Source organism: Brachyhypopomus gauderio, chromosome 9, assembly GCF_052324685.1.
Source record: "Brachyhypopomus gauderio isolate BG-103 chromosome 9, BGAUD_0.2, whole genome shotgun sequence".
NCBI classification, from domain to species: Eukaryota; Metazoa; Chordata; class Actinopteri; order Gymnotiformes; family Hypopomidae; genus Brachyhypopomus; species Brachyhypopomus gauderio.
Genome location: NC_135219.1, coordinates 11,988,023 through 12,010,513, shown reverse-complemented (window position 1 = coordinate 12,010,513; position 22,491 = coordinate 11,988,023). Strand labels below are relative to the sequence as shown.

General features: G+C 42.7%; 2 protein-coding genes across 4 annotated transcripts; one reads left to right on the top strand and one right to left on the bottom strand.

Annotated features, from left to right (window-relative positions):
• Positions 1–610: 610 nt before the first annotated feature.
• On the bottom strand, positions 611–7,227 carry LOC143523054 (E3 ubiquitin-protein ligase RNF170). Of its 3 annotated transcripts, none has more exons than XM_077017184.1 (7): positions 6,226–7,227; positions 4,405–4,450; positions 3,671–3,722; positions 3,022–3,130; positions 1,523–1,596; positions 1,200–1,310; positions 611–927 (listed from the first exon to the last, which is right to left on the bottom strand). In XM_077017184.1, the coding sequence occupies exons 2-7, from the start codon at positions 4,431–4,433 to the stop codon at positions 634–636; spliced, it is 669 nt and encodes a 222-aa protein (XP_076873299.1). In that variant the 5' UTR covers positions 4,434–4,450; positions 6,226–7,227; the 3' UTR covers positions 611–633. The 3 variants fall into 3 exon arrangements, with proteins under 3 accessions (XP_076873299.1, XP_076873302.1, XP_076873300.1); XM_077017187.1 differs by having other exon boundaries at positions 7,016–7,227; XM_077017185.1 differs by lacking the exon at positions 6,226–7,227 and having other exon boundaries at positions 4,405–4,991.
• hook1 (hook microtubule-tethering protein 1) lies at positions 6,585–22,297 on the top strand. The gene is made up of 22 exons (XM_077017183.1): positions 6,585–6,644; positions 9,027–9,112; positions 9,721–9,793; positions 9,875–9,925; positions 10,415–10,547; positions 10,674–10,741; positions 10,840–10,902; positions 11,009–11,092; positions 14,319–14,482; positions 14,728–14,868; positions 15,387–15,588; positions 15,685–15,795; positions 15,937–16,024; positions 16,315–16,381; positions 16,654–16,794; positions 18,437–18,524; positions 18,636–18,667; positions 19,318–19,400; positions 19,676–19,776; positions 20,308–20,409; positions 20,508–20,576; positions 20,658–22,297. Exons 1-22 carry the CDS (start codon positions 6,600–6,602, stop codon positions 20,808–20,810), a joined length of 2,145 nt encoding a protein of 714 aa, XP_076873298.1. The 5' UTR covers positions 6,585–6,599; the 3' UTR covers positions 20,811–22,297.
• Positions 22,298–22,491: the final 194 nt, after the last annotated feature.

Here is a 22,491-nt window from a genome sequence, read left to right as displayed (position 1 = left end):
CTTTACAATGAAATGTAGCAGTGACAAGGAAGTAGAAATATTAGCTAAATGAAAACATACTGCATTCAAGACCTTCACCAAATATTTTACGACTTAACAATCTCGATCGTGTTACAGATGCACGCAAATAAAATGTTGGGGAGTCTCACCTGAGGACGTGTGTGCTGAGGGCAGCAGGGTCACCCACAACACCATACCAACAACAAATTACTAGAGTAAACAAGGGGTTTTCTTTCCACAAGCCTGTGATTTCAAGGGTCAGTCAATGTCTGGAACTCAGAGGAACAAAGCACATGTCTACAGCATCTGATCCAAGACCCTAATGCAACACTGATACTAGTCAGCTGTTTGTGTTTTGGTTAGTTGATTGGTGGTTGTTAATTTAAACACTGATATGCTTTGTTCCGGATTCGTTAGAAGATCGGGGGTCTGATCAGAAGGTGTAGTGAAGGTGAACAGCTGTGACATCTTTTACCAGCGTTCTCCTGGACAGACCTTACGTTCCACAAAGTCTCTCCTTCACCTGACTTTGCTGTGCAGTGGTCAGATCTATTTCCACTTCCCTGCTTGGCCTGCTCGCGGAGTTCTCGCTATGTGCTTATCAGATTGCCACTGTCCTTTGTCCCCCATTTTTTATAGCGTGTTTGTAAGTATCCCATGTGTCCTAGTGGCTCTCTCTGGCGCCATCTGCTGGATGTTAATAATGGAGATGAGGAGTAGGAAGACCACCAGCAGGTCGTCTAGGAGCTCCAGTGTGCCGCTGAAGGGCCCAGGCACAGCTCCCAATGGGGAGACCAGGGATGCAGCCGCCCCGAAGCCGCACAGGGCCACCCTGAGCAGGAAGAGCCAAACCAGACCACCTATGTTCCCCACAGCCCGGAACAGGATTGGCAGCAGGAGAGGGGCGTCGCTCAGGTAATCACTCACCTGGGGAGGAGGAAGGAAGCGTGTAAGACACCTATTTCAGATTACCTCATAATCCGTTAGTGTGGTAAAACATCCTCCCTCTCCAGGAGGTTCATGCTTTCTACCAATAAACAGGGTCATTGTTCTCTCTGGCTGAGGAGGAGGGTGTGGTGCTGAGAGGGCATGCAGTGTGGATGCAGTCATAGTCCCAGTGGATGTGGCCGTAAGAAAAGAGAGGAACCAGATCTGTCGGTACCCCGCAGACAGGACGACCTGCTGTACTGGGAGCTCACCCTGCGCGGAGTCCCAGAGTAGCGCTTGTTGTAGTCTCTGATGTGACCCAGCACCTCGCTCTGTGTCCTGTCTGTCGTGCTCTCGTGAAATAGACCATACATCACATTCACCTGGAAGAGACAACATGTAACAGTTAAATGATGGGATCAACACAGGCGAATCACAGGTGCAGAACAGAATTGGACAGCTGTCTCTCATGATGCGGTGATGTACACCATTAAGGACCGAGTCAGCTCCGTGATGCATTTTCATGTTTCCTGTGAGGTTCCATAGGATTACTATGAGGTGTGACGGGTGTGTCACGTAGTACGTGGCCTCGTACCGTTTGTCTGCACAAAGGACAGCTGATAGCAGCCAGCCAGGAGCCGTGCTTCCAATAGGATATAAGACAAGGAGCTGGAGAAGGAGAGAGACTGTCAACAAACACTCCTGGCCATAATTAATTATTCACATCAATAAAAAACTTATTGCATCATAAAAATATTTCCCAAAAACCTATTGGCTGATTTAGATAATATAAAGCCATACTACAAATGATAATTTGTACACAAAATGATAATGTGTGCACAACATAGTGTATGAGTTGAAGGACATTGTATTTAATAACTAATACATTTAAGACATCTTGGTGAACGGTTTCATCAACAACTTTATACTGGCGTTTTGGATCAGAGTTCAAAAGCACAAGTGCGATTCTTTTGCTGACATGAAGATGAAGCAGACGATGTTATCAGGCTGTCTGTTGGACTGTCTGTGTTGGACTGTCCTTGAGTTAAGGTTTTTTTTTCATGTGTCTCGAGGTCATACGACTTATCAAGAATGCAAGAGGATCCCCCCCACCCCAAGTAGAATGTCAGTTATAAAATAGGTATATAATAGCTGGCATTCTAAGTAATTTTAGTGACAGAAAATATTGACATTTATTATTTTCATGTTCTTGCATACTGCATATGAATTATTTTCATGCAAATATGTCATTAGTTTATAACCATTACCAGTTTGAAATAAAGCTGATGGTGTCTTCCACCCTAGAATAAGTGCCCCGACAGCTGACACTATATGAAGAAAGTGTGATTGAAGAAGTGTGTGTGTGTGTGTGATAGGGTTATCTTCTAGTTTTATATAAAGCACTTTTGTGAGATGGATAAATATTTCAACTCAAATAGTCTGGAACAGAGAACTGTTATTTTTTATCTTAGAATTCAATGATTTGCTGTTTGTCTGTATAGTGTAGATATATCAAATGTAATATGCTTCCAGCACACCTGCGCATTTCCTTATTTGTGGATTATGTAATCATCCCAATCTCTCTCTCTCTCCCCCTCTCTATCTCTCTCCCCCCCTCTCTCCCTTTCTTTCTGTCATTCTCTCCCTGTCATTATTGGCTGAAGTAAGTAGTTACGTGATCTGTGTCAGGTTATGGTGAATGCCATCGTTGCTGTGGCAACAGTTATATATTAAACCCCACTGGCAGCTTTGCAGTGAAGTCACATGATCCGGCGGTTCCGTGCCATGTGAGCCTATCCCACACAATCTGACTGGCCATCTGCATCTGGTGTCCCTCACTCCACCCGTCTAAGGTCACAGTAGAGAAACTCTACAATGGCCTGAGTGTTACCATCTCAGCTGGCAGTAGTTTACGTTAGATCAGTAGTTTACGTTAGATTGGCAGTTTAGACTTTTATATGTGGGTCCTCCATTTTCCTGATACCTCCTAATTTTTAATCACTTTATCGATGATTATCCCCCAAAATGACTCTGTATCAGACTGTTGGAATGTTTGAACGACAGGCCCTGTGTCATATGTAATGTGCTGCTCACCACAGAATAAATGCCCACAGTTGGTCTGTACAGGGAAGACGCATGTGTGTAAGCAGACTGGACAGTGGACATCCCTGTTAGCTACAGATGCACATGAGTGAGACATGTCCTGCAAAGCAAGGGAGGGAGACATTTACGGGACATTGGAATGTATAACATGGAAAGCAGAACGTTTTGATCATTCTTTGATGGTTACATGTCATGGTTATCAAGTGTTATAAAGTGCACAAGCACATGTTAGACATGTTCAGTTCTGCAAGGGTTATAAAACTGTGTCTTAAATAGTATAAAGTATAAAATGATTCATATGTATGTATGTACAATAATGAATTTACATCAGAGAACAGTAAGCCCCTGACACCTGTTAATCTAAGACATAATGCCCTGATCCTTTTATGCACACCTGGTCCAGGTTTGATTATCCCTGAACAATTAACTCTTTATTAATTCCAGTTAATTGACCCTGTTGTCCTCCAGGCCATTACACCTGGATAAAACTACCGTTGAAGGAACCTCAGGAATGTGTCCCTCAGGAGAAAGGGTTAGCTCTGGTGGAAATGGTAATATTACTGAGACTACTCAGTTGTCTCTTCCTCTTTGTGTTTGTGTGTGTGTGTGTATGTGTGCATGCAAGTGTATGTTTTCTTACCTGCTGGCCTTCTGCCTGGTCATGACCAGAGTGCTGTGTGACCAGAGAAGACCTGCAAAAGTGTCAAATACACACCGTTAGAGCAACTAACTCATGTGTACAGCAGTAACTGTGATCACAGCAATCCAATCCTGGGACAAAACGGATTTTGCATGTTAGAAAAATGTCATATCATAAAATTCTTAATGACCAAAACATTAGGAAAGTCAACATGCCACATATTTTTACAATAATGTGTAGAATCTTCTGATCTCTGATTGGCACATTCTCAGCATTACGCATGGCAGATAATGCAGGTACATGCTGATAGGCCGTATCAACAGCATGGGATAAAAAAACCTTTGGAAAAAATAAAAACTTAAAAAAAAAAGTGATGATGATTATTATTCAGGTTCATTTATTTGAATCTCTGCATGTTGTTATATGTTTAGATCTTCAGGCATGGGCGGTGCTCTCTGCTATCTGTTATTTGGTATGATGGGTTATGATGACAAGCACTCTGCTGTCTTCACTAATGTCTGGCTGCTCACACAAGCACACAACAGTGGATGAATTTGGCACCGTGCAATCAAAACCACTTTTGTGCCCAGTGTGATTTAAATGTTCAACTAATTAATATGGTAAAAGGTAGCATTCAAATGCAGAATGTAAGCAAGAAACCATATAAATGAAGTACAGAAAGCACTCGTGTCATAAAGGAGAAATGAGAACCACTGGTAGAATAAATCACGTACCTGTTGTAGAAGTTGTGACAGGTGTGCATATTCCAGTAAGTGTGTCCTGGGGCAGTGAGAGGAACAAATGTTGTCTGAGTGCATCACTGTACACCATAAATTTGACAGGCAGGTCAATCATTAACTAAATGGTCGAGTCCCTCTCAAAATGCCTCTTTTGAGTGCAAGGTAACACATAGCACATAACCTACTATATAATCAATAGGAAAAAATGAAATGTACTGTATGTATGCTGATATATGGAGTGGAGAAACATGTTCAAATGGAGATTGGGTAGTTTCTTGCCTTACTAATAATACAGGAAATGGTTCCTTTCCCGTCATCTTCTCGTTTTTCTATTTTGATCAGGTGACCACATACGCAAGGTCAAAGTTTAGTACTCGTACACATACTCAAACAAAGTGGGTGTGGCCTAAAGTCGACCTCATTTACCAAACGTTTGCTCACATGTCACAATGTCACTGTATCTGAAGAATGTAACATGTTAAAATACACTTCATACACCAACAAGTATCATGAGTGTATTTTTAATAAGAAAAGAAATATAGAAAACACAATGAAATTGTCAACCAGTATAAGGCAATTAAAGTCTGAAGTCGTTGAGTCTGGGAAGACACACAAAACCTCTTAACGTGCATGACACTCTTCTAGAGACAATATTCATTTTTGTTTAACGTTACTTTTAAATTCTTTATATTTTTATATTTTTTCCACATTTAAAAAACATGACAGCTATATGTCAAAAAGATTGCTATTGCACTGTTGTATTATGTTTATCAGAAGGGTCAGTGTGAATAAGGATTCCAGTGGATACATATGGTGATAAATTCTGTAGTAATGACCTGAAAATGCATCAACAATGAACAAAAAATGAAACAAACAAAAAGCCTAGGAAGTGTACTCAAATGTACTCAAATGACACTGTACCTGGGTGTTTTTTGTTTGGTTTTTTTTTTATCCCATCAATACATAAATTCAAAAGCAAGGCCATCATAACTTTTTTGCACAGACCTGTTAAAATGACCTCTCTGCTCCTGTGCCGAGCACCCTTCCCCACCACCTCCAACGACATATCTACCATAGTGCCTCTAACCTACACTTCTCCCTGGATAATATTTAACTTTCATCTTTTTTATGCTCAAAAGATAATCTAAAAATAGCAATTATTGATCCATCAAGGCCTTGATAGTGCGAATGCCAGTGACCCTAGTGCAAGGGACATGTCACACTTTCCTCTGCAGTGCCAAACACAGTGAAAAGTCCGGTGTCATTGCTATTGAAGTCAGACTCTCCCCATAAACCCATATTTCATCATGCCAGTGCAGATGCCAAAGCACAGAGGCTATTTTCAGCAACTCCTAATCTGACCTTTGGGTATGTGTAAGACATCAGTGTAAAAGTAGACCTGCAAACCTACAAAGGTCATAACAATGTCCTTTTGACAGAAATAATTTTTAACATTTAACGCTTTCTCTGTAGATGTCTTGAACACCGTAGGACAGAGCTGTCCCCCTTTGCCAGCGGGGTTCCAGTTAATACATTTTGTTAGTGAATTAAGAACTCAACATTCCAGATGTGCTGTGAAGCTATATTCCAGGTATGGACTTTTATTATGAAAAGTAAGGAGTTTGAAAATCACAGTCTTGCGATAATAATGGATTTATTAGCCTATACAGTGAAATGACTTAGCCCAGATGCCAGATCATATATTGAAATATATATATTGAAATTATTTAAAATGTGTGAAATACAGGCTCAACATTTAAGATAAACAGGGTCAATAAATATCTTTATTGATTCATATTGACTTATCCTACTTACCTTAAAAAACGAGTCATTCTAAGTCAAGTGTTCATCTTCGGTATGCCACTCTTTAGTACAGCAATATAGATCCTCGTTGTGATTGGCTAGTGGCTGATCTTGAACTCAAATTATCATTGGCGTTTCACCTCTCGTTATTGCGTTCTTGATCCCGTCAAATCCCCCAATCCGAATCAACAGAGCACGTAAAACTGCGCCGAGTCAATTCACGAACAGTTTACGGTGTTACTTGTGCGTAGTCATAATAGATTTGTGTATCGAGCGCGTCGATGGTAAGAAATACACCTCCAGGTGAGGTCAAACGCAGTGGATAAGGGAAGCGCCTTGTTGACAGGTGAACGAAAATATATATGCCAGACCGTCACGGGAAAGAAATGGATTTGAACAAAACGGTGCTCTGTGAGAGCCTGATCATTTGGGTAAGCTGTATTTATTTTTTTTAACCTGCATGATCTGTTCTGGCTCTACGTTTATTCATGTAGCACGAGTCAATGAGGATTTCGCTACCTGGCGCAGGTAGTCTTGTACCATGTATATTTCACACACTAGACCAAACATCCAGGAAATAAGAATATAGACGACACCGAGACATTGTGTACCAAACAGATGCAATTAGCTGAGTACAGGATCATATCACAAATTGATGCTTGGCTCCCTGCTCAAGATCATGCACACTGCCCGCGGCTTCCGAGTATTATAGGCAGCCTAAACCGGACGTAGAAACGTAGCGTGTAGAAAACGAAAACGTGACATATGAACAACGTTTAAACAGTAAGATTTCCGAACTAACCTGGATGCCGTTATGTATTTGTTGAGCGTTTTCAGTACGGCGTGTTTCTCTTGTGCAGTCAAACATTTCGCTGGGGTGTTACGCATATGCAATATTAATGTCAGTCACTTTAATGCGTGTAACGCCGCCTGCAACCTGCAGTCACAGATAATATCTCGGATACTGTATTGCAACCATGTGTATTAATCTGGTATAAGATAGCATGTGTAATATATGACATTCCTGCGATGGCTTCTCTCTCTCTCTTTCTCTCTCTCTCTCTCTCTGTTTCTGTCTCTCTCTCTCTCTCTCTCTGTCTCTCTCTGTTTCTGTCTCTCTCTCTCTCTCTCTCTCTCTCTCTCCCCCCCCCCCCGTCTCCCTGTCTCTGTGCGTGTATGTGCCCCCCTTAAGTTCAGAACACTATGATGTTTAAATGATGTCTCATTTCAGTTGGCTATAAAGTTTAGTTGTGTAGAGTTCTTTTTCAGTAGGTTATAGATCAGTGCCTCCATTCTCTGAACAGGCAAAACACAAGGTGATGCATAATCTATGAATTCTACGATGATGATAATCCAGAGAAAAATCATACATTTTCATACTTGTCCTGCAGAAAATGTATTTTCATTATTCATCATCTACCTGTTCAGAGAACTGCACTGCTAAGACACCATGTATTTCCTATGGTGCTCATTTGTTACCTTACAAATAAAATACTGGCTTAAACATAATTCTACACCTGACACAAAGATGCATTCCTATACACCTAACAATGCATACACTAATAGCAAGATATAGATATAGTTTGGGGTACATGAGTGACGTATACAAAAGTGTACTATATACTGAATATTATAAATTGGTTGGAAAGAATTTTGGGGAAAGAAGTGATGTGGCTTTAAGTGTAAATAAAACTAATTGACTCAAAATGTTTCTTAAGTGAAACGTGTTGTGCTTTGATCTCCTCCTCCCTAGCACTGCATGTTCGTTGATGCAAAAGGAAAAATCACTAGTCTTTAGTCTTTTAACCTTTTATAAAAACCAAGATAAAATACAGAGATCTCTGGAGAGTACACAACAAAAGCCTAAACTACTTCTACTCTGGTATTCGTGTGGCTTTGTGTGTAGGCCTGAAAACAGACTGTTTTCACCTCTTCTTTATAGTAGAAGGGGGAGTATCGGCCCCCACCCTTTCTGCTCTGCGATGGGATCTCCCTATGTCCGAAAACTTGTCTGCCTGTTTCTCTAAACAGACTACGTGCCTGTCATTCTGCCCCCAGTGAACTTGCTCTGACCTTGTCACCGTTTTCCACTTGCTCTCTGCCTCCGTCTTGCAGATGCTGATGACCTGTTTTCAACTTAAAACATATTCTGTAAACTTGCACAGGTGTTAACACATTCTGTGGAACATCCTGTTTGTCTTTTGCAGAGAGAACACTAATATGCTGCTTAATCTTTGTAATGTCCCCAGATTATGATTATAGTTTTGTAGCTTAATGCACCTTATGCAGCATTCATATCTAACTTTAATATCAAGTTTACTTGTAAGCAAAACATATTGTTGCTAATGTTCCTGCTAAGCAAAAACCCAAAATCTCAACAAACGTTACAGAGGTAGTATGAAACGTTACAGAGGTAGTATGAAACATTACAGAGGTAATATATGATATATGTGCATGTGATGCGGTCTCAGTGATGAGTCATGGCATGTTCCCATGATCAGAAATTCTCCAGAATCAACATATGTGTCTTTAGCAGTGAACTGGTTAATTCTTTGATTTGGTGTAGAAGGGCCTTGGTGTAGAAGGGTATGTAGGAACAGTTTCTATATTTTGGCTAAGTCACACAAAGCCATGGCCTTCTTTCTAATCTTTTCCTCTTTATCTTTAATTAAAAATGTTAACTGTAAATCCCTAACACTTTGTGGTTGTATTTGTATGCTGTCTCAGTATATTAACATACTGATTATTATAGTTGTACTGGAGTGCTGTCTTGGTGTATGAACATACTGCTTGTTTGTAATGTTTGCCTTCAGCTGCAGACCTTCAACACTGCAGCCCCATGTAAGACGGTGGACGACCTGACGAAAGGCGCGTCCATGGCACAGGCTCTACACCAGATGTGAGTGCTCCGTGTCTTCTGGTATTTTATTATTTTATTCCTGCATTTCTGTTGATCCAACCGTTTCTCCATTCCTGGATACCGTCTCATCTTCCCTGCCCCTCTCCATCCCCCTCTCCATCCCCCTCTCCATCCCCCTCTCCATCCCCCTCTCCATCCCCCTCTCCCTCTCCCTGCACCCTCACCCTCTCCCCTCTCCCTGCACCCTCACCCTTACCCTCTCCCTGCACCCTCACCCTCTCCCCTCTGTCTCTCTCTTCTTGCACCCTTACCCTCTGCCTGCACCCTCTCCCTTGTGGGTAGTCTGTGAGGTCATGTTACCAGATTGTGAACATAGTCACATTCTAGTGCTGTCTGTGGTGTTTGCTTGTTTGTTTCAATATTTTTGCCTTTCATGTGTAATTAGACTACATGTCCCTGGTCACGTCAGAGCTTGTGGTCAGGTAATAATGATGATGACTGGTCATTTAAATACAGCATGCATAGACTACAGCTTGTCTTAATGAAGCTACAGCAGAATTATGCATCATTTATGAATATAGTATCAGAACCGCTCTGAACTGAAGCATTTTTAATAAATGTGAACTAAACTATATATTTCTTTTTAGAGATCCTTCCTGGTTCAGTGAGAGCTGGCTCACACGCATTAAGGAAGATGTAGGAGATAACATGAGACTGAAGGTAACCTGGTGTCCTCTACACTGCACCAGAATATTTTGAAACATAATCTGAGAGTTTATTTTCATGCACTTTTCTGTGCAGATGAACAACCTCAAAAAGATCCTGCAGATGATAGTTGATTACTACAATGAGGTAGGTGGTTTGAGACTTGGTTAATGAATTGGCTTATAGCTTCATAGGTTTTAGGCCTTTGTAAATCATCATTAATATTTGCCTTGGGTTACTGAAACCACTATAGAAACATGATGCTTTGTGAGACTTGCTGACTAAAAGATTGCAGTTCCTATGGCTCATCTTTCATTAATGTACCAAAAAAATACTTGCAGACTTTTATTTTGATGCTTCATTTTTCCTGTTTTACAGTAGAGCAGATGGCTCCCCTCCTCTTGGTTTGACTTCTCTTTTTCACCCTCTTTCTCTCTCTCTCTCTCTCTCTCTCACTCTTCTTTCTCTCTCTCCCTCTCTTTCTTTCTCTCCCCCTCTCTCTTTCTTTTTCTCTCCATCTCTTTCCTTCACTTCCTTCCTCTCTCTCCTCTTTCTCTCTCTCTCTCCCTCTCCGTCTCTCTCTCTCTCTCTCTCTCTCTCTCTCTCCCTCTCTCCCTTTCTCTCTCTGTGCTGCAGGTTCTGAATCAGCAGATCTCTGGGTTCCCTTTGCCTGACCTGACACAGGTGGTTGAGCATGCTAACCCCGTGGAACTGGGGCGCCTCCTGCAGCTCATCCTGGGCTGTGCAGTCAAATGTGAGAGGAAGCAAGGTACATGTATTTCTCACCACACTCTTCATTACCCAGGGCTCTCTGGTCAGACAACTCTGCAACAGGCCTGGAGATTCGGTATTTTAATGGGCGATATCCGGCTGTGTGTGAATGTTTATTTTCTAGAGTATATCCAGATCATAATGACTCTGGAAGAGTCTGTGCAGCACGTGGTGATGACTGCTATACAGGAGGTCAGTCTGAAGCCCTTTAGCTCGGCGGTGATCAAAATGGTTTTAATTGTACTTGATGTCTAATTTTGCACCTCACTGTTTCTAAACATCTAATGCAGCTCATGAGCAAAGAGTCCATGGCCCATTTTGGAGCTGAGTCACTGGGGGACGTAGAACAACAGGTAAGAGGTTTGACTTGTAACAGGGGTTTGAATACATGGAATACGTATACATATTAGCTTAGCTTCTGTAAGATTAGCTAACTCTGTCAGATATGTCTGGTGGTAGTTGAAGAAAGCTCTGGAGGACTTGGCCGAGCTGGTGGCAGAGAAGGAGGAACTGTCCCAGCGATGCCAGGAACTGGACATTCAGGTGAGAAGCTCCGACACGTGCGCTGCTGTTCCGACACGTGCGCTGCTGCCTTGAGTCCTGCTGCACAGCACATTGGGAGAAGGAAATCTGGATGTCCTTTAATGTGTAGATATAGAGCCATTATGTGGTGCTTCAGTAAAATCCGCCAACACAAGCCAGTGGCAGGTTCAGATATGGGTTTGGTTTAGTAAATCTGGATCTAGGTTTGATTTAGTTTCCTGTCATGACTGGCAGAGTATTTTTATTAGTAAGTAAAAAAAATGTAACCAAATAGCTGTGTTTACTGCCGAAGCTTCTTTTCCTTTTATTTCCCTCCATCACGGATGAGGAATTCTTGCGGTATATTGCTGACGACAGTCATTCCTCAATGACATTCAGTGCACACAGAACTGAACATGGTGACAATGACAAGAAGCTCAAGCATCTGCAGAACTCTGAGAAGTCAACACAGTGTGGGTTCAGTACTGGGTCAGGTGAAACCTGTGTGGGTTCAGTACTGGGCCAGGTGAAACCTGTGTGGGTTCAGTACTGGGCCAGGTGAACCCAGTGTGGGTTCAGTACTGGTCCAGGTGAACCCAGTGTGGGTTCAGTACTGGGCCAGGTGAACTCAGTGGTGGGTTCAGTACTGGGCCAGGTGAACTCAGTGGTGGGTTCAGTACTGGGCCAGGTGAACCCAGTGGTGGGTTCAGTACTGGGCCAGGTGAACCCAGTGGTGGGTTCAGTACTGGGCCAGGTGAACCCAGTGGTGGGTTCAGTACTGAGCCAGGTGAACCAGGTGAACCCAGTGGTGGGTTCAGTACTGGGCCAGGTGAACCCAGTGGTGAGTTCAGTACTGGGCCAGGTGAGCACAGTGGTGAGTTCAGTACTGGGCCAGGTGAACCCAGTGGTGGGTTCAGTACTGGGCCAGGTGAACCCAGTGGTGGGTTCAGTACTGGGCCAGGTGAACCCAGTGTGGGTTCAGTACTGGGCCAGGTGAATCCAGAGTGCATTTAGTATTTGAAGGTAATCCAGTGTGAGGTCATTTCATTTGTTTCCTCTCATGACTTGGCAGGGTATTACTCTGTCATAGTTGTCATATACATCACTAAGACATGCCATGCACATTATAATTAGGATCTTATGATTTGATCAGTTAATAGCGTTAATATAATAGTGTTGATATTTACAATTTTATCAGAGCTTGCAGTGACTGGTCGTGTTATCAGAGCTTGCAGTGACCAGGGGCGGACTGGCATACATTGCTACCGGGGATTTCCCCGGTGGGCCGACGGGTTAGTGGGCCGGTGGGCCGCCGGGCCGCTGGCCGCCGGTGGTTTAACTAAGCCCGTGGAGGAGCCACTGCCGCGCACTGCGGCCCCGGCCCGTAGTCACGCTGCTGTTATAACGGTGTCTATTACCTCCCCCGCTCCAGTCAGGCAAACCTGCTCAGCGCGGCCGCGGACTGAGCCTGTAAACACATGAACGGACTGGGCCAGCTGATGTGGGCTGACGGTGTGCAGCGGAGATCAGAAAAAAACCAACTTGTCCCAGAAAATCCGGGCCGGACTACGAAAACATACAGCAGTTTAAATTGTAGATAACATGTTATTTTAAATGTACTGCTGTCGCCTCTGCAACGTCTAAGGCAAATGACCTTAACACGGTTAACACGGACGCAAGTGGCGGTCTTCAAGGCAGAGCACTGTGCACTGTTTTTTTTTAAAGCTATTGAAATTCTTAGATTAAAACTAACCACCACAAATAGGTAAGAGGAAGAAATACCCACGTTAGAGTTGTAGGTTGTTCTTTAGGATGCACTTTGCATAAAACAACTTGTTTGGTGGTCTTATGGTGGACTATTTAACAACTTGTTTGGTGGTCTTATGGTGGACTATTTAAAAGCCATGTGGCTTTGTAATCATATTATTGCTGGAATTAATATTGTTCATATGACAATAAACGCCGTCATATACACTACGTGCCATGTATAGATTCATATACAGTATGCACACACACACACACACACACACACACATATGTGTGTGTGTATATATATATATATATATATATATATATATATATATATATATACAGAGGCGGTCTTTGCATAGAGGCGTTGCTAGGCAACTGCCTTGGGCCCCTCCCACTGCAGCCCACTGTAGGGGCCCCCTGACTAGCTGACTTATTTCTCGCATATTAATGTTGATGGGCCCCCTAGCTAAATTCGCCTTGAGCCCCCAAATTGCTAAGTCCGCTACTGTATATATATAGTGGGCCAGTCTGTCAGGAACTCCCGGGCCACTTTTTCTCCCCAGTCCGCCCCTGGCAGTGACTGGTCGTGTTATCAGAGCTTGCAGTGACTGGTCGTGTTATCAGAGCCAGCAGTGACTGGTAATGCTACCAGAGCCCGCAGTGACTGAGCTGACAGGAGTCCGTCTGATTTCATTTGCATCTTGCCCTCTTGCAGATATTATTCATCTTGTAAGATTTTCTCTGCACAGAATTGCAAAACATGAGGTTATGTGTAGTGCTGGCAGTGGAACAATCTGGAAGGCAGTTTAAGGTCCTCTGTAATCCTGTCTTCCTGCTGATGGGAACTGATCCACTGTTGGCACTGATTCTTGACAGATTGAGTGTAAACGTTTCCATGGTGACTGAGAGGTAAGTCCAAATGGCTGCATGATTGCAGAGCCTAACCAACGCCTTACTAAAGCCTCGCGCTAACCAAACACGCTAACCCCCGTCGCAGTGGACACTGGGAAATTACTTACCAAACCCGAGCTGGGGCTGTCTGTTGCGACAACGCTACTCTGAAATTCCACCCTGGCATTGAAGGGTTATGGTTCACTCAGTACTTAACTTCAGCTAATTCTGATGCACTTGCTGTGTTGTTGTGACAAACCGTTGCTGAAATGTTTTTAAAATCTCTCTAAACATTCTTCCAGTTCATGCAATTGTGCTAATTAAAGCTTTACGGTGATACACAGCCATGTGGCCTTGTGCAATATATAAATGTTTAACATTAACATGTGCATAGTTTGTCCCTTGAATTTAATATGTGATAAAAAAGATTATTTAGAGTAAATCTCGCTAAAATACTATCAACCAATAATGGTCATTAAAGGTGATGTTCAAAAACAATACTGGCTCCTCCCAAGAAAAAAATTATATCTGTTTTCAAACACAAGATGCATTAATAGGGACTAGTATTAACTCTGCCCACTTTAACCTCTGACCCTGCGAGCAGGTGACCGTGCTGCAGGAGGAACGGAACAGCCTGCTGGCGGAGAACGATCTCCTGACCGATCGAGCCAGTCAGCTGGACTCGTTTGGTGATCCAAACACCTCGACGGGGAAGAAGCACAGCCTGCTTCAGCTGCAGATCGAGCAGCTTCAGGAGGAGAACTTCAGGTATTATAGGGATGGGATGGGTTAGGGTCAGGGTTAGGGTTAGGGTTAGGGTCAGGGTTAGGGATGGGATGGGTGTCCCCAGTGTGTAAGGCTACGCTGTGGGCTGTGGCTCAGCCAGATGCTGTAAAAGCCTGTCACATGACTATGTGTGCAAACTGCTATTCACACTGTTGCTTTGGTGACTGTGTGTGTGTGTGTGTGTGTGTGTGTGTGTGTGTGTGTGTGTGTGTGTGTGTGTGTGTCAGACTGGAAGCGGGCAAGGATGACTACCGTATCCACTGTGAGGAGCTGGAGAAGCAGCTGGTGGAACTTCAACATCGTAACGACGAGCTCACCAGCTTGACCGAGGAGTCGCGCTTGCTCAGGGACGAGCTGGACGTTCTCAGGTCTGCCTGACCGCGCCACACACACCTCATCAAGAAGCTTTTGGTTCTGGTTGCTAACAATGCAATTATGCTCTAGTAATCTAGTGTTTAACAATCTCCGGTTACCAAGATACCAAGGCAGCTCCAAAATGCACTTCCACCTCAGCATTGTTGTGGGCCGGGGTGTCGCCAGTAGCAACCGTCTTGTCTGGTTTATTGAAAGTGCTTTTGGGTTTTTTTTTTGTTTGTTTCTTTCTTCAACTACACACATTCCTAACACAGATATAACACGTAGTCCTTTAATAACAGGATATTACAATCTATATTCAATAGAGACAATTGAACACTTACCAGAGATGACAATACAAACAAACAAAAGCAAACATAGAACCCCCAGATACACAAACGCCCTCGCCCTCAAGAGAACATGCCACTGACAGTGATTAAAAGCAGATAAATGAGTAATTATAGATATTTGTGCAAGTATAGATATTTGTGCAAATATAGATATATGTGCAAGTGTGTTTGCGCAATTGCAGGAGCTGTTCCGACCGGGCGGTGAAGCTGGAAGCCTCTGTGGAGACGTACCGTAAGAAGCTAGAAGACCTAAGTGACCTGCGGCGGCAGGTCAGGGACCTGGAGGACAGGAATATGAGCTACATGCAGAACACGGTCAGCCTGGAGGAGGAGCTTCGCAAGGCCAACGCCGCACGTGCCCAGCTGGAGACCTACAAGAGACAGGTAGCGGTGCCCGGCTGGTCGGCACACTCGCACGTGACGCACGTGAGGGTTGTTCGCATCCATGCAAATGATGGAGCGCTTGTGCTTCTGTGTCAGGTTCAGGAACTTCACAGGAAGTTGTCCGAGCAGACACGGAGGGCTGATAATCTGGCTTTTGAGATGAAGAAGTTTCAGGAGAAGCATGAGGCTCTATTGAAGGAGAAAGAGGTTTGAGGATACACACATACACACGCACAGATGCCTGCAGACACCGACAAAAAAAAAAGGATATTACATACACAGACTTCATCTGATCATCCTGCCCCTGTCTGATTTTATGTGTCTGTTTTGTGGTGTTAAATCTGTCAGCGAATCATCATTGAGCGTGACTCTCTGAAAGAGACCAATGAGGAGCTCCGATGTACACAAGCTCAACAAGATCAGCTTCTCCAAGCAGGTACACTGTTATTACATGATAGTTCCCAGTAATAATCTTTCATGTTGAAAAACATCCCTGTTGAAAAACATCAAAACAGCACAATTTTCCAGAGTGCAAATGGCACAATTAGCATAACTAGCACACAAACAAACACTTTTAAACACTACCATGCAAAGTTATGGGTGTTTTAAAGGAAAAACCCTGTGATGACATGTTGAATTAGGTTTTATGGTAATAACATATGATGAACCACAGTGATGTGGCTTCCAATTAGCTTCTCACCTTCTGTTTTTGTTTCTGAACTACAGGAATGTATAAGACTGGGAGCCTGAGCCATGACAACTTGGCAGCTGAGATGTTGCCCAGTGAATTCAGGTTGTGTGTGTGTGTGTGTGTGTGTGTGTGTGTGTGTGTGTGTGTGTGTGTGTGTGTGTGTGTGTGTGTGTGTGTGTGTGTGTGTGTGTGTGTGTGTGTGTGTGTGTGAGAGAGAGTTTTATGTGTCAGTGTGTGTGTGTGTGCTGTATGTTTTTTTGGTATGTGTGGTAAGTTTTATAGTGTGGTATGTTGTTGTTAATTTTAAGTTAATTTTTTCCAGCTTTAATAAAAAGTAACTGTTTCACACTGTGTGTGTGTGTGTGTGTGTGTAGGGAGAAGTTCATCCGTTTGCAGCATGAGAATAAGATGCTGCGTGTGCAGCAGGACGACTTTGAGAACCAGCGAATGGCAGAGCTGCAGGAACAGCTGGAACAGTCACGACGGGAACGCAGCGAGCTCGACACAGAGAACAGGTGAACAGCTGAACAGCTGAAAAAGTGAAGAGCTGAAAAAGTAAACAGCTGAAGAGCTGAAAAAGTAAACAGGTGAACAGGTGCTGCGCTGCACACGCCACAGCGCTCTAACCCATGCAGCTCCCAGGACTACCACAGTGATGAATGTCTAATAATGACATAAACTAACACTTTGCTTTACAACTGCATTATAACTCTGTCCTTAACTGCACTGGAAAGAGACTTTTTATTATGCTTGCAACTAGGGCTGCCATGATTAGTCAACTAGTCACGATTATGTTGACTATCGACGACTAATTTAATAGTCGATTCATCGTTTTTGTTTTGTTTTGTTTTTTTTTACTTTTTTCTCTCCAAACTACTGCGGCAGTTTCCACTGTTGCATCTGCCTTTCTGTTCTTGACGCACATGCGCAGTAGTGGAAATCGAGGTAGGCAGTAGACATCCCAGGACGTTATACAGACAGGTTCTGGTATCATGGCTACCCGGCTACGGAACTCAAAAGTGTGGGATCACTTTAAGAAAATGAAAGAGAAACGCGTGCAATGCAATATCTGCAAGGGAGAACTTTCCTTCCACGGCAGCACAACCGCGATGCACGAGCACCTGAAAAGGGAGCATGTTGTGGCTGATGGTGACTGAGGCTCTGTTCGAAATAACCTACTACATACTACTGGCATACTGATCGAGCCCCAAATCAGTATGCCGTATGCAGTATGTGACCAAAATGAATTTTTCCAGTATGCGAAACATACCCGGATGACCTACTACTTCCGCAAAATATTCCAGTACACGAACAGAGCTATCTTCATGGTGTACTGCATCCCATCATGCAACGCTATATTCACGTGACCCCGTAGTATGCTTTGCTTTTGTCGCATACTGGAAACTATACTGCATACTACTACGAGGACCAGTATGCAGTATCCAGTATATACTGAGTGCAGTATCCAGTATGTAGTAGGCTATTTCGAACAGAGCCAATGTCACAATTTTAGGTAGCTGCTAAAATGAGCATAAACAGAGCGTTAACTTAGTACTTACTCATCTTGATAGATGTAAAAGTTAATATTAGCGATGGTGATTTGTTTCATTAGCCTTAGCACGCATTCATGTGTTTTCTGTAACGTCAGTGAGACCAAAACTTTATTTTTGTGAATAATTCCTTAGTTTCAGGGACCTACCTAATTTGATTTAAATGTAGCTCAGTTTGATGCCAGAGACAAATGAAAGAAAGAAAAACCTAAAAAAAAAAACTAAAATTCTTTATTAATGTATTTATTTTTGTGTTGTTTAAGCCAGTGCCTTAAACCTTATTTTAATAATTGTTTGTTGCAACAAGCTGCATATTTCATTAAAGGTTTAATGAACTATGATATAAATTGTTTTTATTTAATTTTTTTACATAAAGCTGAAATCTAATGATGGTTATATAATAGCAGCTGCTTTCTAGTGCGGTAAGCTGTATGTTTTATATTCAATTAACATAATAATTAGTCGGTGATTTGTCGACTAGAAAAATCGTTTGTGGCAGCCCTAATTGCAACTGTGTGTACATTTCTCTTCTTGCAGTTTGAACAGAGTATCAGTGAGAAACTTTAATTGTGTGTGTGTGTGTGTGTGTGTGCTCGTGTTCTTACAGGCTGGACAGAGAGAGGGTCAGTGAACTGCAGCAGCAGGTAGAAGACTTGCAGAAAGCCCTCCAGACCCAGGGAACCAAAGCTGAGGACGTGAGTGACACCAACACAGACAACATCCTGCTGCACGTCTCCCTTCCTGTACACACCGTGTGTCTCCGTGTGCTCTTACACCCCTGCTTTACCTGCTTCTTTCCTTTGTAGTCTCACCTGAGGAGGAAGCTGGATGCTCATATGTGAGTTTGACATTTTAATTTTATTTTGCAATTAGACCGATTTATCAAGCAAGTATATTACAGCCATGACAGCTTTGAGTAACATGAGAGACATCTCCAGCACACTAAACAGAATGTATGGGCTTAGACTTGCACACATTTAGCATGCTGTCTGATTGTAAACTCTAGTTTACAGGCTAGTTCTAGTTCTTGGGCGGTTTTGGCAAATCCTTCTTCGTTCAATTTCATGTGCAGGCAATCTTCTTTTATAGCATCTTGTGTGGTACCTGAAATGAAATGTGTTGTGTGTACTGTTTCTCTACTTCGCTACTGTTCTTCTGTTACATTCAGCTGGAACCAAAGTTCAGGAGAACTTAGATGTGACCCTATTGTAGCCATTGTAAAATGCAAGCTAGAAACATTTGTACTCTTATGCCTATAATTGGGAACTAAGATTACTTCTGCAACACTTTATTCTACCTTAGTATTGCATTTAAAATTTTAATGGAAATTGGAAATGGAAAATTGGAAATGGAAAATGGAAATTTGTTTTGGTTTGCTTGAATCTTTTGAATTTTACTTTACATTTTTCTGATCTTTATACATTTTTCTTTTACACTGTTCGTATGTGAACTAGTCTTATGTGGTTTATTTGGTTTGTGTTCACACAGGGTGCAACTTAATGAAGCCCAAGATGAGATCATGAAGAAGAAGGAGCTTCTCGATGACCTTCAGCCTGACGGCACCCAAACATGTGAGCCTACAGCCTGACCTGACCCTTGACCTTTGATTAAGTACTCTTCATTTTATGGTCCTCAGCTGTGGTCTCACTCTTGAATCAGGCGACACTCTTGTTTCAGCTGTCTGTTGGTAAAAACCCGCAGTGGATATCAACACGTTGTAGATAAAAACACTGTAGCTTCTTTCAGAATTCGTTGTTCTAGTGTAATGATCTTAGGATTGAGGCTCCTGCTCCTTGTGCTGATCTGAGGAACGAGGCTGAAGTTGCTCTCTCACTTGCTTTTCCAGCCCTGAAGCTGGAGGAGCTGACGGCTGCTCTGAAGAAGAAAGACGACGACATGAAAGCAATGGAGGAGAGATACAAGATGTACCTGGAGAAAGCGCGCAATGTAATTACGCGTGTGTGTGCTTCGCTGGGCTGCAGCACTGGCAAACGGAGTAGCAGTGTTTCTTCTGTGCATCGAGGAACGCAAAGATTTGTGATCTGTGTTAATTTTTCGTTGTTCTCTGTGTTTGCCACAAGAGGGCGCTGTCCTGCTCGTTCTACCTCTAACATGTCCGCATACCTGCATTCTGTTCGTTATTTCACCGCTCTGAACGCTGAAGTCCCATAGCGCCGTGCCGTTTCCTGGGTTTCCTTGGATGGCACCTAACTTTATACAGTGAATAATACTTGTGAAGGCACTGATGTCATCTCTCCTGCATGGCGTTTGATTTGAGCATGCACTCACTGACATGTCCATCCACAGAGATTTCGGTTGTTGCAGTGAGAATGCTCACAAGGGCTTTCAGGAAGTCTTATGTTATATGGTATAGTTGCAGTTAGGTGGTTAAGAAACATGAATATGTAGTTATCAGTAACATTTTCTCAAATGAAACTGTATGGCTCTTTCTCAAATGAAACTGTTTGTGCGTGTCAGGTGATCCGGGCACTGGACCCAAAACTCAACCCAGCCTCAGCTGAGATCCAGTCTCTGAAGATCCTGCTCTCAGAGAAGGAGAGGAGAATCGTTGCTTTGGAGGTGTTGCTTCAGCATTGTCTCTCTCTCTGCAGGATTTAATCTCTCACTCTGCCCATAATCTCTCTCCCTTTTTCATTCTGGCTCTCTCTTGTCCACAGAAAGAATGTGAGCAGGCCAAACTGAGGGAGTATGAGGAGAAGCTCATTGTTACTGCCTGGTACAATAAGGTAAGGAGAAACCTTTGTTGAAAGCCTTTTCAGAGGATAATGGCGTACTTTCACACTTTAAACCCCCCCCCACTCCCACAGAGCTTGAGTTTTCAGAAGATGGCGATCGATTCACGGCTGACTGGGCGTTCGAACTCTCTGGCGCCCCCTGGGCAGTCCTTCCTGTCCCAGCAGCGTCAGGTGACCAACGCCCGGCGCACCATGTCAATCAACATGCCCGCCTCCTCTAAATAACACGCCCCCTTTTTGCTCCCCCCTTCTCTCATACATCTGCAGCCCTCCCTCCCTCAAATAGACACTTAAGTGACCTTACGAACACCTCTAAATAAAGGGACAAGCATACCCCATTTAAACTCACAATCTCTCTCTCTCTCTCTCTCTCTCTCTCTCTCTCTCTCTGTCTCCCTTCTTTAATCTCTTTACACACACACACGCACAAACACAAGCGAATAACCAAGGGTTTGATGCCTGATCACTCAGTGTTCTCTTCATGCAGAGCACCACTCCCTCTTATTCTGTGTTAATGCCCACTCTCACTACGGTCTCACACTAAAACACGCGGCAGTACGCTGGCCACTCGCTTGGGGCCAGAACGTTCTGACCCGTTTAGAGATGTGTTTTTCCCTTGCTTCTCATGTGTTTATCCCTTGCATATCTGACTAAGACTAAAAAGGTAGCATGCATGCTAATGGGTATAATAGACTTCCAGTGGTGTACTATGCAGATGATGTGTATTTCCATACCTCTGTATAGCACCATGCATATGTAGACAGGTGCTGACATGTTCCTTTCAGTCACATTCATTCATGCCCATGAAATCACCTACACTAACTGATATGGAGAAGGCTTCAGGACAAGGACATGTTTGGTGCTGGACACCAAAAGTTCTTTTTTTCTACTACAAAATCTTTTCTTATAATTGAGTACAAGAATAAAACTATTACACATGGAAAAAATACAGAAATTTGAATCTAGGTGCTGCAGGCAATGTTTAATCAACCAGAATGAGCTGTTTGTAGTATTTGTGGTATTTCTTTTATACAATAATTGACTGATTGGACTCTTGCATGCTCTTGTGAACATGAAAAGAACCTTTTTAGACCACTGAAAGTTTCCAGCCTAGCTTCAGTGTGTAAGCTAAAGGTGTCAGGATTAAACCACCAGCTTGTGGTCATAGCAACCCAAACCAAGCCATTTTTGATAGGTTGAAATGCTGTGACCAGTTTTGGGTTGTTGTCTCTGTAGTCGCTGGCCACTTTTTAGGCTGTAGTATTTATTGAAACATACAGCCTGTGTAATAACCAGTGAATCATCCATACCACATTGTAGATTTAGAGTGGTGTGTGCTGTGAACATTTGCCCTGAGTTAGGTAGGAAAAACATAAGGCTGTAAGGATTTAACGCATTTAATTTGTACTGAAATAGGTTTGACGTCATTTAGACCCATTCTGAACTCTTTAATCGCGAGGTTGTGAACTTACCTCAGCAATTCTGCTTTAGTTTTCATTTTAAAAGCCAGACATTTTTGCCTTTGTCTGCTGAAATGACTTTGAATGCAGTACAATGATAATGCAAGGTAAGCTTTTAGAGTTGTGAATTGAGTTAATGAGTGAAACTGTCACAAATGAAGCTTAAAGATGGAAAATGTATAAAAAATAGTACTCTATGGACACTTATAATTTGATTGACTGTCAGAAATAAATACTTTAAAGTAAATTTTACTAAGTCATTTTGTTGTTTTTTTTTTAAATGAAGTGAAATCAAAGATCGGGGTGCTACCATTACCTCCATAGGGTGATCTAGAATCTGTAGTCTTGTTACCTATGAAATTCTTGGACATATTTTTATAATTTATTTCATGTTTTAATTTAAATTTATTTACTGATTTATATCAAAAGTCCTCCGGGAAACAGAC